Genomic DNA, 14,221 nt, shown 5'->3' on the forward strand with positions numbered 1-14,221 from the left:
GACAGAAATATATAAAAATCATGCAGATACTTATACATTGTAAAGCTCCAAACCTCAGGAATGAGAGGTCATTTAGACCTAGGAGTGTGCTGACAGATGTAGCGTTGATTACCCATCTGATGGGGATTTGATTGTTAAAGTGTTAAGAGATTTTATGATTCATTTGTAACAAAAAGGCTATACATATAAGGGGGAACACTAGTCACTAGAGGGGTCATGCCAGCACGTTTTTCATATGCCGTGCATTTATCAGCTGCTGTTGTCTCTCATGTGTTTGACAGGACGTGATTTATAATAGATAGCATTGATTTTAACGAGTGACTTATATATTGAGGGCTTCCATATGTAAATACAGTTGAAGGACATACACCTTAATCTATTTAAAGTCTCACTCTCATTACGTTCAGTTACATTCCACTAATTTCTTCCAGCATCTTACCAAAAATATCACTTCCCTCCACCTTCATTTATTATTTTTATCAAATTAAGTAACGTTTAAACATTTCCATTGAGTAGCAATTTGACCCTAGCGATTAATATAGAAACAAAAGAAATCACAATGTCTTTTACATGATGCTGTCATGGAAATGTAAAGCAGTTCCCTGGTTTCAGTCGGAAGAATGAACTTGTATTCTGCCAGCCAATACAAGATTAATACCATTACCGTCTCATGACATATCCTTGTATCTTGTAATTTAATATTTTTCTTTTATAAATCTCTATTTTCAGTTCGTAGGCCACAGATCCGATTGTGCTTCAGTGATTCCAGAAAAGAAAGATGGACAAGGAGACTTCTGTTCTTATCTGCCATATACAGTAGTTTTTATTGTTGTTGTTTCAAAACCCCGAAGCAACAATTTAAATGATTTGAATACTGCCTGTGAGAGAATGATGCATTGATTAAAAACATGTGTGTGCACTGTCGTTTTACAATTGTAATGAAATAAACTGCCCTTATGCTGTTGTATGGATATAGCACTGCTTTTTGTTCAAAAGCATACACACACACACACACACGTACACGCACACACACCTGTTTTTTGCCTTCATATGTCTTGATATTTTTTATAAAGGGCAAACACTTCAAAGCTATAAAATAATGATATATTTTGCAATTTCCCATCTTGGGATCAATAAAGTATTTATATTCTATTCTATAATATATTTGCTCAATAAATCCATCATCGTCTTGGTTTATCAATTAACCAACAGTCCAAACTCAAAGGTGTATAGCAGATGAGTGTATTATCTAAGAAAACCATCAAACATTCCCATTTAAAAGGCTGGAATCAGCAGATTTTGGGCATTTTGCGGACCAACTAATCGATCAATTGACGTGTTGTTTCAATTTGATAGTTACTAAAATAGAATATCATATAATTATAGAAACACAAACTTATATTCTGAGTCTGCAGTAATCAATCATTTGTTTTCATGTAAATTATTAGAGAAGGATTATTCTATGTAAATTAGGATTTTTTCTATTTTACTGTAATGTCTATAGATATAGACTGTGTATATGAATAAATAAGGTAGCTTTATTTTATTTATTTTATTATTGAAATAATACAAGCACATTTTACCCATTTATGCTCTTTTATATTATTTATTCTTTTTATCTACCCCCCCCCCCTTCTCTCCCCCTTTAAGTTGTTTATTCATTTTATGATTTATTTACCTATTAATTTACTCTTATTTTAACTTGTTCTACCACACATTTTCAAAGTCATATGTCAGGAAATGATTTGTAAAACGTTTAAAAGTTTAAATAAAAAGTTTAAAGAAATAATTATAGTACAGGCACAAAATAAAACGTATAACCAATAAAAAAAAAAGAATGAAAACAAAAACAAATAAACAACCCAAATAAAACTAATTATAAAACGTTTAAAAGTTAAAATAAAACGTTTAAAGAAATAATTATAGTACAGGCACAAAATAAAACCTATAACCAATAAAAAAAGAATGAAAACCAAAACAAATAAACAAGCCAAATAAAAGTATTCATTTCTGATGCTACCCCTTCTTATTTTTTTAAATACATTTTCATAGGAAATAAGAATTAAATGCACAGCCATCAGTGTCTTTACTATTTAACTTCGTCGGCTTAAACAAATCAAACCTTTTGGACAAAATAATGGGGAAAAACTGTGAAATAGTCCAAATAACCAAACAGAAAATCACTAGATTGAATACTTTAGCCCAGAAAACATCAAAATGTGCAATGCTGATATGAATACACATATATTATTTGTATTATTGCTATATTAACTGTAGTTTAAACCCTTTTGACTCAATTTTGTGTGTTGTCATTTGGACCAACAAGGACTATGCGAGTACGCATGCGCACGGTTGACAGCTAACTAGCGCAGCGCACTTCACAACAGCCAGCTGATGCTAAACCAGCTAACTTACTCACGGGGGTTAACGGTGCTTAATTTTTGTTTTAGGCGACACAGTAACCCGTCACACTCAAATGTACATCCTCCGGGAGAGAGAGAGACATAATTCAGATTAATTTACACCGGTATGGCGGTTGTACTGAGAAACGTTAGCGGCTCTGCCTGTGTAGTAAGATAGCTAGCTAAGTTGATAGCACTGGATAGCATCAGCGCTAGCTAAGAGCTACAGCGGATTCTTTACAAGCTGGCATCGGGAAACCTCATCGTTAACCATGGGAATACTATTGACGAAGCTATGGAGGCTGTTTAATCATCAAGGTAAGAAAGGTGTCGTGGCATTTATCATAAAATTGTCGAAGAAATGGCACCTCGGTGGTCAAGAGAAGGCCCGATGTGAAGAGGTTTGCTCTTATTAGCCTTTAAAACTGCTTTATACTATGGAGGACTAAACATGACTGAAGTCTCTATACATTTAAATAAATAAATGTATATGTAAATACAGGAATACAATAATACATGAATGCAGAAATAAATAATTCATATGTAAATAAATCAATGAATAAATGCTTTACATTTATTTCTACCTTCTTGTTCACCATTTATTTATTTCTGTATCCATGTGTAAATGACTTAAGAGGTCCCATTTGTTCATGCATTTATTTATATTTTCATTTATTTCAGCATTTATTAATTTATTCCAGTACTTATTTGTTCATACATTTATTTATTCATTGAGACTTAAGTCATGTTTAGGCCTCCATATTACACACATGGTGGTTTATTCGCCTTTTTTTGTTATCATAATGTCGTTTACCCCGCGTACATCACATTATTGTTTTGTCTTTTTAAACTGGTGTCTTTCTCTACAAACTCTGCTCCACGTTTCTGCATTAACTTCATTATTTATGCTCTCTAGGGAGATGGATCCAAGGTTAGGTGAAACCAAGTCGACCCCGGGATAGTGAGCTTGATTCAGTAAACAGATAGGGCATTGCAAAACCTGACATGTAACATGAGACCCAAGCCGGTATTATGACTACTAGGGATGGCTACACGGGCAGAGCTTTACACTGAAGGGATCAGCCACATCAGCAGAATGTTTGGGCCAATCAGGATCGATCACATTGACTTTGCACTGCTACTGTAATCACATCACCTTATCAGTGTAATGTCAGCAATACAGGTAACCCAAAATCCATTCACACTTGGCTTGGGTAGGGTTCTCTAAAACAGGGATAATTACACTTGTCACTATTCACTTTTAGCTGGCCATGCCTCCAAAGAACATCCTATGGTACATGCACTGCACACTCTGCACTACAAAGCCTAAGCGCAATAACTACGAAATCACATATAACATGATTTCTGCACAAATTTGGGCCTGAAAGTATGGAGGTTAGGATTGATTTGGACAAACGTTATTAAATGGCAAACTAGTAAACCGTGATCCATCATCATTGTGCCAACGATAAACAAACTTTAAAGACATGCAGACTGTAGGGTGTAAGCTGTGAACAAGATTTCTGTAAACTAGGTCCATTATATATCTCATCCGGACCTTATAGTGCTTCTGCTGCAGTGGCTTTTGCACACGACATTGTCCAGTTTAAACGAGAGTACCAGACAGAAAGGTTTTTCAGCTGTTTACAGGACCAGTATTAGAGCTGAAACAAATATACTTGATGTTCAGCAATCTGTGAGGAACTCAGAGTAGAGCCGCTGCTCCTTTGCGTTGAAAGGAGCCAGTTGAGGTGGTTCTGGCATCTGGTAAGGATGAACGCTGGGCGCCTCCCTAGGGAGGTGTTCCAGGCACGTCCAGCTGCGAGGAGGCCTCGGGGAAGACCCAGGACTAGGTGGAGAGATTATATCTCCACACTGGCCTGGGAACGCCTCGGGATCCCCCAGTTAGAGCTGGTTAATGTAGCCCGGGAAAGGGAAGTTTGGGGTCCCCTGCTAAAGCTGCAGCCCCCGCGACCCGATGAAGATGAGATGAGAAAATTAGACTAACCTTGACCTTCTGCTTTTCTCTGTTTTTATATCATTGTAAAGTGACTCTTTAGGTTTTTGGCTTGAAGGGAAAACACTTGTGCCTGGGAAACTGTGATGGGCATGTTTTACAATTTGCTGACAAGTTTCAGTCTTACATTGAATCAAAAAAGACAGATCTAAAATAATTGTTGCAGGCATACTCCTCATTTAATATCCTTTTATAATGTCTGACAAACATCCTTTGACTGCTCTCTGACAAAAGCTAAGTAATTATTTGCTCTTGCCATCTTGGTCTGGTTAGTCATCAGATAGCACCGTTCTCTGTTAGATCGTCCCTGAGCTCTGCTCCAGTTTGTTTCCATCCATCATGTCACTGGACTCTGTAAGGCTTTTGTTGTAACCCCATGGATCTAACCCGAGCTGCTCATTCAAGTCTCAGGAGGTCTTACCACGGCAGGCCCCAGTTTATTCATTCAACCCACTGCAACAACAGAAGTACATTCACAGCGAGTAGGGCATGTGATAAGACCATATCCATATTCTTAAATGTTGAAGAGTCTTCAAGGCAATGGTATAAAGTCTTATTCAACATTATGGTCACATACTTGCCGATGGCTTCCACATTATCATCGGTTTCTGTCCATTTTCTAAAACATTGATCCTATTTCAGGGAGATAGGGGATTCTGGGAACTATGACATGTATCTCCATGCATTGCAGGTGCACAGCCTGTTATTTGTAGTAGTTAGATTTACATTTTCTCCCTCTGTATTCTGCAAAGACCCGCCCTACTCTGCCTCCGACTCTTCTTCATAGAGTGCAGCGTTGGCAGATGATGGCAGGCTCAATGTTGAAATGGCACACTGATGAACAAGAACATTAAAAAAAATGGCATTTCCTATCTTAAATGGTTGCTGGTCTATATCAGTTAGTTGACTGTCGGAAATGTTATCAACATTCGGACAATTGATTCTTCTTTTTGAGTTATTGTAACAAAGAATACCCCAAATTTGCTTTTTACACTCTCAAATGTGAAGATTTACTGTTTTCATTTGGCCATAATAATAAGCTGACTTTATTTGGGACAAACAAGCGATGTAACTTTGAACTCTGGTAAACAGTGATAGGCATTTTGCACACCTTTACTTTTGAGTGTGGGAGCAAACCAAACCTATGCATCCACTGTGCCACCGTCATTCATGGTTGTTTACTGTTGATTATTTAGCATGTATGCAAGCAGCTTCGCTGGCACCTGCATGACCTTTTTTTAGTCTAAACAAGATCTTCTTTCTCCTTTACAAGACAAACATGTGACCTCCAAACACTGAAGATAATGTAGTGAGCTGTGTGTGTTATGTCTGTGCACGCAGTCAGTGAGGTTTGCTAAAGCTGCATTTTTTGCTGAAATAACATTACTCTCTTTCTTCACAGCTGTTTTGTTTAGGTTCAACATGGTACAGATACATAGATAAGGCCCGCGTTTTTATCTTCTGCAATCGACTTTGCAGCTGCTTTCACTTCCTCAGCTTCAGTGAGGTTTTAGTTTGACTTTGAGTTGACTTCACTGTAAGTGGTAAGAGTACATCTGTCAAGATTTGTTGAGCAGAAGAAGGAATACTTGAGTCCACAACCCCTTCTAAATAAAACATTATTTTTTTATTTAAAATCCACTGAAGAAACATTATGAGGCACATCTTATAAATGATTTATCTTCAATGTCTAAATCTGTGAAAGGCGGAGTGAAATCTTTTAAATCACTGGAAAACAGAAGTGACATTACAGAAGCTCTTGAACACAACAGGATATATATATATATATATATATATATATATATATATATATATATATATATATATATATATATATATATATATATATATATATCTTGGCTCTGAGGCAAAGCAGTGTATATATATATATCACATATATCACAAATATATATATATATATAAAGCAAAGCAGTATGAAAAGCTTAAGAACCAGTTGTTATTAAATATCCCATCATTCAGATTCAAGGTGACATTTGTGTTTATGTACTTCTGTACTTTATGTACTAAACCTCCATCAAACCTAGGTTGCTGTTACGTGGTGGCTGGCTAAAGTTAATATTAGTCGAGGCTCTCTTGACAATATCTTTGTGTATTACTAAGTTCCCAAAACAGTTTGGGCCTTGCATGTAGCAGAATAAGTCGGTTGGTAGAACCAGTTGCACAGGGTTATGCCAGGCTTTGCAAATATATAATTAGGACTTATAACAATTAGGAGACTTGCACTGCCATAGTTATAAGTGAAATAGATCGCATGGCTGTAATTAGCCCCAAAACAAGGTTGCTCACTCAAGACAACAACTATATAGTTGCATATTTATATACTTGAGAACTCTTAACTCACAAAATGAGCACAGTACCCAAAATTAAATGTTAGTCACTGCACTATAAGCTCTTATCAATAAGAGGACAATTGCATCTACAATGTGCATTCCTTTATGTGTTGTGTATGATTGCTAGGTTTTTTGTAGACCAAACAAGAAGATGATACTGATAAGCCATACTTAAAAACGTGTATAGGAACAGAAACATAGGTAGGTAGAATGTGGGTTTGATATCTTTCTGTCATGCTCTAGTTTCTCTTTTGATTAAATATTGGGTCCAAACTAAAAACAGCAGCCAGTCACGGGATCAGAAACATGGAAACATAATTAAGTTCTAGATTTGAAAAGAGCCTTTAGTTCTTTTGAAGGTGGATTTAATGTCGCAAACGATTTATAGAAAAGCAACTAGTGCTTTGATCCCTTATGCGGTGCGATCTTGTGTCCTTTACCTTTCATCCTATCCTTGTGCTTACTGTAGTACATCTTACTATTGTCTTGTCACTTTAGTGTATCAACAGCAAGATATCAATTCATCCTAGTTGTCACATCCTGTTAGTCTTTTCGTAGGTAAGTGTGAGAGAGAAAGATCGTATATGTCATCTCCACAGCTGCTGCTGGGTCCAGTCTGATTGTACAAGCTTGCTTAAGCCACCCACCATCTCATCTGTAGCTGTGAAAGTACACTACAGCGTTTCAGTTATGCTAGATGTGTGAAGCTCCACAATTTGTCACTGAAACATAATGCTGAACAGAAAAAAAGGCTGTTGCAGTACCACATCAAAAGACATCTTTTAGACCGATTACTTGTGTGAGTTTACATAAGAGTCATGCATCAGTCAGTCACCAGCACTTAGCCCACATATTGATGTCACTGATAGATCTGTGAATTCTTTCTAAGTGTCTTTGTTTCCTTTCAGAGCACAAAGTTATTATTGTGGGCCTGGATAATGCTGGCAAGACCACAATTCTTTACCAATTGTAAGTATCCAAACGTGTCTTGAGTATGACACAGTAAAAGTATCAGTAGGCTTCTTTCATCCATCCATATAATAAATGGATATGGTCATTTTGTGTTACTCACAACCTAAATGTTTTCTCCCCATTGTGTATGTCACAGTTCAATGAATGAGGTGGTACACACCTCTCCTACAATTGGAAGCAACGTGGAGGAGATTGTGGTCAACAACACCCATTTCCTGATGTGGGACATTGGGGGCCAGGAGTCCCTTAGGTCATCCTGGAATACATACTACACAAACACAGAGGTAATGGCAGGTTATGTTGACTCACCGCTAATCAAAAAGAAATTCTGGTGCTTAATTTGGCATCCAACTAAAATAGGTGGATAGGTAGAACTAGAGCAAGACTGGATAAAATTAGCCAAGCCAATACATCGGGTCATATTCGTTTATTACAGATATATTGTTTATATGTTTGCCAGTAAGTAAAGAAATCAAATCATAACAGAAATGCTGGAAAAGTACGTTCGAGGTAATTTAGAAACAGTGTCACCATTACTTAGCGTCCACCAGAGAATGGTGATTTATCAGATGTAAAATGATCTGCTGAGTATATCTAAAAAGGGATGTGCATCGAGATCGTTCATTTACATTATGTGTTCATGTATCAGTCAGCTGGTATATCATTTTTTATCCCCAAATATTGGTCCAGCTGTCGTTTAAACTTCTCCTGTGAAGAGATTACTGCTGTAGTTACTGTCAGATTTTTTCCACATTTTTAAGTACTAGAGAAAGTCTGCAGACTGACCATCATAATGCAGACCATTGTGAATGCAATGCCATTGTATGCTGCTTTGCCCATGAAGCTGAGATGCAGTATTCTTCTAATAATTGCCCATTATTTCTATGCGTCTTTTCTGAGTAGTTTGTCATTGTGGTGGTGGACAGCACAGACAGAGAAAGGATCTCAGTGACCAAAGAGGAACTCTACAGAATGCTAGCACATGAAGTGAGTATCTTGAAACACATAATGTATGAATATTAATAACCAACATTAACATGTATTCATAGAAATGTACATGGTTTACTACACCAGTCAAACACACAACTGCATCATGAGCATATTTTATTTTTGGAGGCCCCAAATGGAAAATAACCTCAACTCAAGTAACAAGCACTGCTGCAAAAAGAGTGAAATTAAACTGAATACCAGTTATTTTCAAAGCAATATGAGGCCACTGACGGAGCTCAAAACACCAAAATCATCCGTGTCAAATTTAAGGTGCACAACTCTAAAAATGCAGTTTTATTTATTGTTAGGAGAACATTCTCAAATACTATTTTAAAAAACAGTTAGTAAATTTGTCAGTTTGCTTTAAAAAAAAAACCGATAGCAGACACAGGTAATGTTAAATGCTATACAACATGGGTGTCAAAGTCAAGGCTCGCGGGCCGGATCTTATCTTGGCCCCCGGGATGATATTTGATTAGTATTAGAACCGGCCCGCACGCCACAGCCGCCTGATGGTGCTTTTCACGCACCAAAACTACATTACCCACAATGCAACGGTAGCCCGCGAACTCACTGCAGCGCCGCAAGTGGGCCGCCTCGGCTTCATTATTCATCGCATTCAGGGCAGATGTCAACTTTCAGCACCCCCCTCCCCATTAATGGCTAAACGGAAGGTGGACGATGAGGGCAGGGTGTTTCAAGCTCGGTGGGAGGCAGATTTTTTACAAAGCTGTGTGTCTTTATCTTGATATTAAGGAACATATTTTATTTTTGAAGGACACTTTCTTTTTTGCTGTTTGCCTGTTGAAAATGTTTTCCTTGAAATAACTAAAGTCATAAGAAAATCTTGCTTTATTCATGTAATGTACAGGACATGTTTTTGTCTGTGAGCCTGTTGAAAAATGACAGAGCCATACAGATATATTGGATTATTAATTTAATTATTAAATAAAATACGGTACACTGTGTTAGGTCTTGGTTCAATAGGTTATATGCAATCATTTTAATATGCTTTAATAAACATTGAACCAGTCCGGCTCTCAGCTTGTAGCAAATTTGTTTTTTTGGCCCTCTGATGTATTCGACTTTGACATCCCTGATCTACAACTTTCTAGGACCCACTTTCACAGCACTGTTAAAGATGAAGACTTCAAAGTTAAAGTCACAGCCGGTCATGTAAATGTAGAAGCAGACGTAGCCAAATTTACAGTAGTCTGACTCATGATACGTTTACGTTAACACATCGGTTAATGCACTGATTGGAACTCTTTAATTACATAAGTGATAGACCTTAAATGTTTGAGTCAAAGCAATCATAGTATTTTTCCATAAAATCCTTAGTCACGATGTGTGTCTTTGAAAGCATCGACATTTCTTAACCCTCTCCTCTTGTCTTTTATCTGCCCTCCAGGATTTAAGAAAGGCAGGACTGTTGATCTTTGCAAACAAGCAGGATGTAAAAGGTTGCATGTCTGTGGCTGAGATCTCCCAGAGCCTCCAGCTTACTTCCGTCAAAGACCACCAGTGGCACATCCAGGCCTGCTGCGCCCTCACTGGGGAGGGGTGAGAACTGCATTTACTACTCACTCTTGCTACTGTATATTAGACATTTCAGTGACTATCTATCTGCATTTCTGTTCCTCTCTCTTCCACATCCCTGTTCCTTTATAACACTCGCAATGTCTTGTTTACCTCCAGGTTGTGCCAGGGTCTAGAGTGGATGATGTCACGGCTGCGTGTGAGATGATGACCTTTGACTTTGATCAAGAGTGCGCTCTCACTCTTTGCCTCCAGACATGAACTCGAAATGAGGATCGGGGGTGAGATCGGTTGATGGATGGCCCTCTTCCTCTTTCCTGTGATGCTGACGTGGGCAGACTGCTGCCAGGACGTTATATTCTTCTGTGATAATTTATTTTACAAAAGACGTCTGAACTCTGAACAAAAAAAAAAAAACATGACCTTTTCGGAAGGACAGTGAACAACAAAAGAGACTCCAATTATTTAAACTGAAATTTGTGCACGGTTTTCCTTTTCAGTACAACACAGAAGTCAGCAAAGGGTCTGACTTGGAACTATACATGGACTTCTTCAGCTGTGTGTGACTCCAGCCCACGGTGGCCTTGCAGTATTGCCGGCTGTGGCAGTTTCTATTGCCCCCCCGTGTGTACAGTCCAGTATTCTCTTTTAACGTGGTGCCTGCAGAAGAATGTCCAAGTGATGATGGTTGATGGTGACTGAAACATGCAGAAGGGAGGGTGAAATCATAATATACCCTCCTCTTTTCAGTCCCTATGAATAATCAATGAAATAAAGTGTTTTTATCTGTTTCAGGTGATTTGCAGCGTGTCATGAATGAGTATTTCTTTCAGGTGACAAACTAGATTGCTCTTTTCTTCTGTATGATTTACTTTTCTCTTGGGGATAAATGTGTAATTGTGAAGTCTATTGGGTTTCTTGTTTGTTACATCAGTTATTCTTTTTTTAGTCCTTTAGGGGACAGAATGTGTCACATGAGCTCATGGTCCTTCATGCTTTTCAGGGAGCATGATGAGCAGCTACAGGAGTAGAGAAGACAGGGCCAGAGTTACAGTAGACAGCAGAGGGATTCAGGGAGAGAAGAAGAGGCCAGGTCCAAAATGAGAGCAGCACACAGTGAGTGGTAGAGATCAAAAGAGAAAGATCAAGTTCAAAGGAATGAGAAATAACACTAACCAAAGCCAAACTATTCCAGTTATTTGTGGTTTCATCATTTGACTCATCAGGTATGTTGTCGTGTTAATATTGCTATGAGGAAGTTTGCCTCTTACTTAGTCACACCCCTACCTTCATCCTTCAATTTGTCATCATGACACAAGGTTTCCTCACAGGCTTTGGTCTTGTGATTATCCATTCGTTGTGGTTTGATACTTTCTTCCTTGGTGCTGAATGTCACAGCTGAACCATGCACAGCTTTCAAGGTCCAGTTTGTGGGATTTAGGGGGATCTGTTGACAGTAATGGAATATATTAAGGTTGTTTTTATGAGTTTATAATCACCTGAAAATATGAGTATTTCAGTAACCTTAGAGTAATATTAATATAATAAATAAGGCACACGGGAGAAGTTTTAGTTGGTTGCAATATGAAACGTCTATACCATGGGTGTCTTAAACTGATCCAGTAAAGGGCCGTGTGGCTGCAGGTTTTCATTCCAACCAAGCAAGAACACACCTGACTCGACTTCCTCAATCACCTGAACTGTCTTCACACAGTTGATTTGTTGGAGCAGGTGTGTTTTTGATTGGTTAGAATGAAAACCTGCAGCCACACTGCCCTTTACTGGATCAGTTTGACACCCATGGTCTAGATGCTACACACTGGACCTTTAAACATAGTCCTACACATGTTTCTTCTTAATATTTTCATAACGTATGAAAGCTACCAGTCTGAATACCGGCCTTATGTTTGTAACAGGATTATTTAAATGTCTTTTAATTTTGAGCAGCCAATTTCACTGAGTGAGCATTAATCAATTAATCAAATGACCACCCACAGAGAATTATCACACAACCCTGCTGCTCGCCAAGGACGAAAGCAACTGAACAATCAAACTTATTGACGCAATAAATTAATGAACACACACTTGATAATTTAGTTAAATCCTAGAAGGACCATTTCCTTGTCCATGTCCTTGAGCAAACACCAATCAATTAATTGTCAATCATATGGTTCCTAAAGCTCACACAATCCTGAACTTGGTCTGTCGATCAGACAAGAGCATTTGACTTTACTGCTGTGATTTTCACACGGTGATCTGTGAATAGCTTCTGTTTCATCTGCAAATTTCTTTTATATTTCAGTTAGAACAAACATTTCAGGTGTTTTGGCAGGTAAGTCAACCCCAAATGATACCCACAACAAAATGTTAATAACTGTCATGGGTTTATCTCTATAACAAATAAGATGATCCTTTTTTACTTTGATGATCCTTCATTTGCCACCAATCCACAGTGCGTGACACAATGACCTGTGTGTCCTCGTTTTATTTTGAGTCATGCGTCAGCGACGCCGTCAGACTCTAAAGATGTGAATGAAGAGTTGTGTTGTTTGGATAACAAACGGTTTGGACAGAACAATGAAGGTATTTGTAGTTATACACTATCAAGAAAATCTTTCCCAAATCTAACCCCAAAGTGATAACAAAAATCATAGTAGTTTGATTACAGAAACCATAAGTCCAGCTCTTACCAGCAACTGACCCAAGACATCACTTTCTTCTTATAGAGCTAGAAAGGTCAGGGCAGATGTTTGTGTTCATGTCTGACTGTAAACAACAACCTATCCTGCAGTAATGCTATGAATGACTAACGACTCATTTTAGCTCTCTTACCTCAGTAGAAATAATTGTATTCTAAGGCTTTGGCCGGGTAAGCTTGGCAATTGGCAGTGGTAATGTTGTGGTTCTCTGTCCTGCAGCTGTTGTGTTCTAGTTTCACTGGTCATCAGTCATTTTTTCCAGTGACTAAGCATCACGTAGCCCCCTCCCTGGGTGTCCTTGACATTGGGTGGTCATTCTTTTGATGGCTAGAATCATTCAAAGTCTGTGATACCCTGTCCTAACATAACATGTAAAGCATATTCCATATACCATTTTCCCCACCAATCAAGTTTAACATAAAAAAAAATAGTTTGGGGTTTGAGATATTCTTCTTTGTTTTTTTTTTTCAGATTAGATGAGAACTTTAGTGTTGCTGCTACTGAGGACCAGGCAGCAGTCTTCCTGTGCATCACATAATGAAGGGCCATTACCACTCATTACCGCAGAGAGAGAGCGAGAGCGAGAGAGAGGGGAGAGAGGGGCACTCAGCTGCTGCTGTCCATCTTGGTCCCTGGGTAGCACCCTGCTCCTGGCACAAAAAGCGAGAGCAAATCTATGACATGCCAGAGAGATGGAGGCAGTTCATCTGAAGATAGGAAATGTAAATGTATGGTCCATCTTTCATTCTTTGTCACTATATCTACATGGCCAGAGTTGATGCCATTTACCTCTTAATTTTATCCATAAATTGCTCTTGAATTAAACCATAGCTGCCACTTGACCTCAGATGTATGTTAAATGTTATCTAGAAATAGTTCTTGATGTATTTTTATATCTCAGATACTTTATATACACTCAGATCATGTGAGACTTGAATAGGGGTCTGCTCCACTGCTTTCACAATTTGCATTTTTTTGACCCAGTTATCAGTCACCTGTCCCGTGAGAAGTTGAATGGACTTTCCTTCGTCTGTTTTATAACATGAAGCTATATATATATATATATATATATATATATATATATATATAGATAGATAGATATATATAGAGATATATATATATAGGACTGCCTCTCAAGCTGACCCGTTGATCTTATTGTTTCAAAGTTCTGTTAATATACAAGGCAACAATGTTTACTTGAATTACCACTGCAAAGCTAAACACTTAACAGATATATGCAATGCACATCAG

The 14,221-nt window shown here is 38.0% G+C and overlaps 1 protein-coding gene across 1 annotated transcript; it reads left to right on the plus strand.

The window, feature by feature from the left end:
- The first annotated feature begins 2,399 nt into the window (after positions 1 to 2,399).
- On the plus strand, positions 2,400 to 11,180 carry arl5a (ADP-ribosylation factor-like 5A). The gene is made up of 6 exons (XM_083922213.1): positions 2,400 to 2,720; positions 7,679 to 7,739; positions 7,879 to 8,026; positions 8,646 to 8,729; positions 10,144 to 10,295; positions 10,431 to 11,180. Exons 1-6 carry the CDS (start codon positions 2,675 to 2,677, stop codon positions 10,477 to 10,479), a joined length of 540 nt encoding a protein of 179 aa, XP_083778339.1. The 5' UTR covers positions 2,400 to 2,674; the 3' UTR covers positions 10,480 to 11,180.
- Positions 11,181 to 14,221: the final 3,041 nt, after the last annotated feature.

This window comes from Echiichthys vipera (assembly GCF_963691815.1).
Source record: "Echiichthys vipera genome assembly, chromosome: 10".
Classification (NCBI taxonomy): domain Eukaryota; kingdom Metazoa; phylum Chordata; class Actinopteri; order Perciformes; family Trachinidae; genus Echiichthys; species Echiichthys vipera.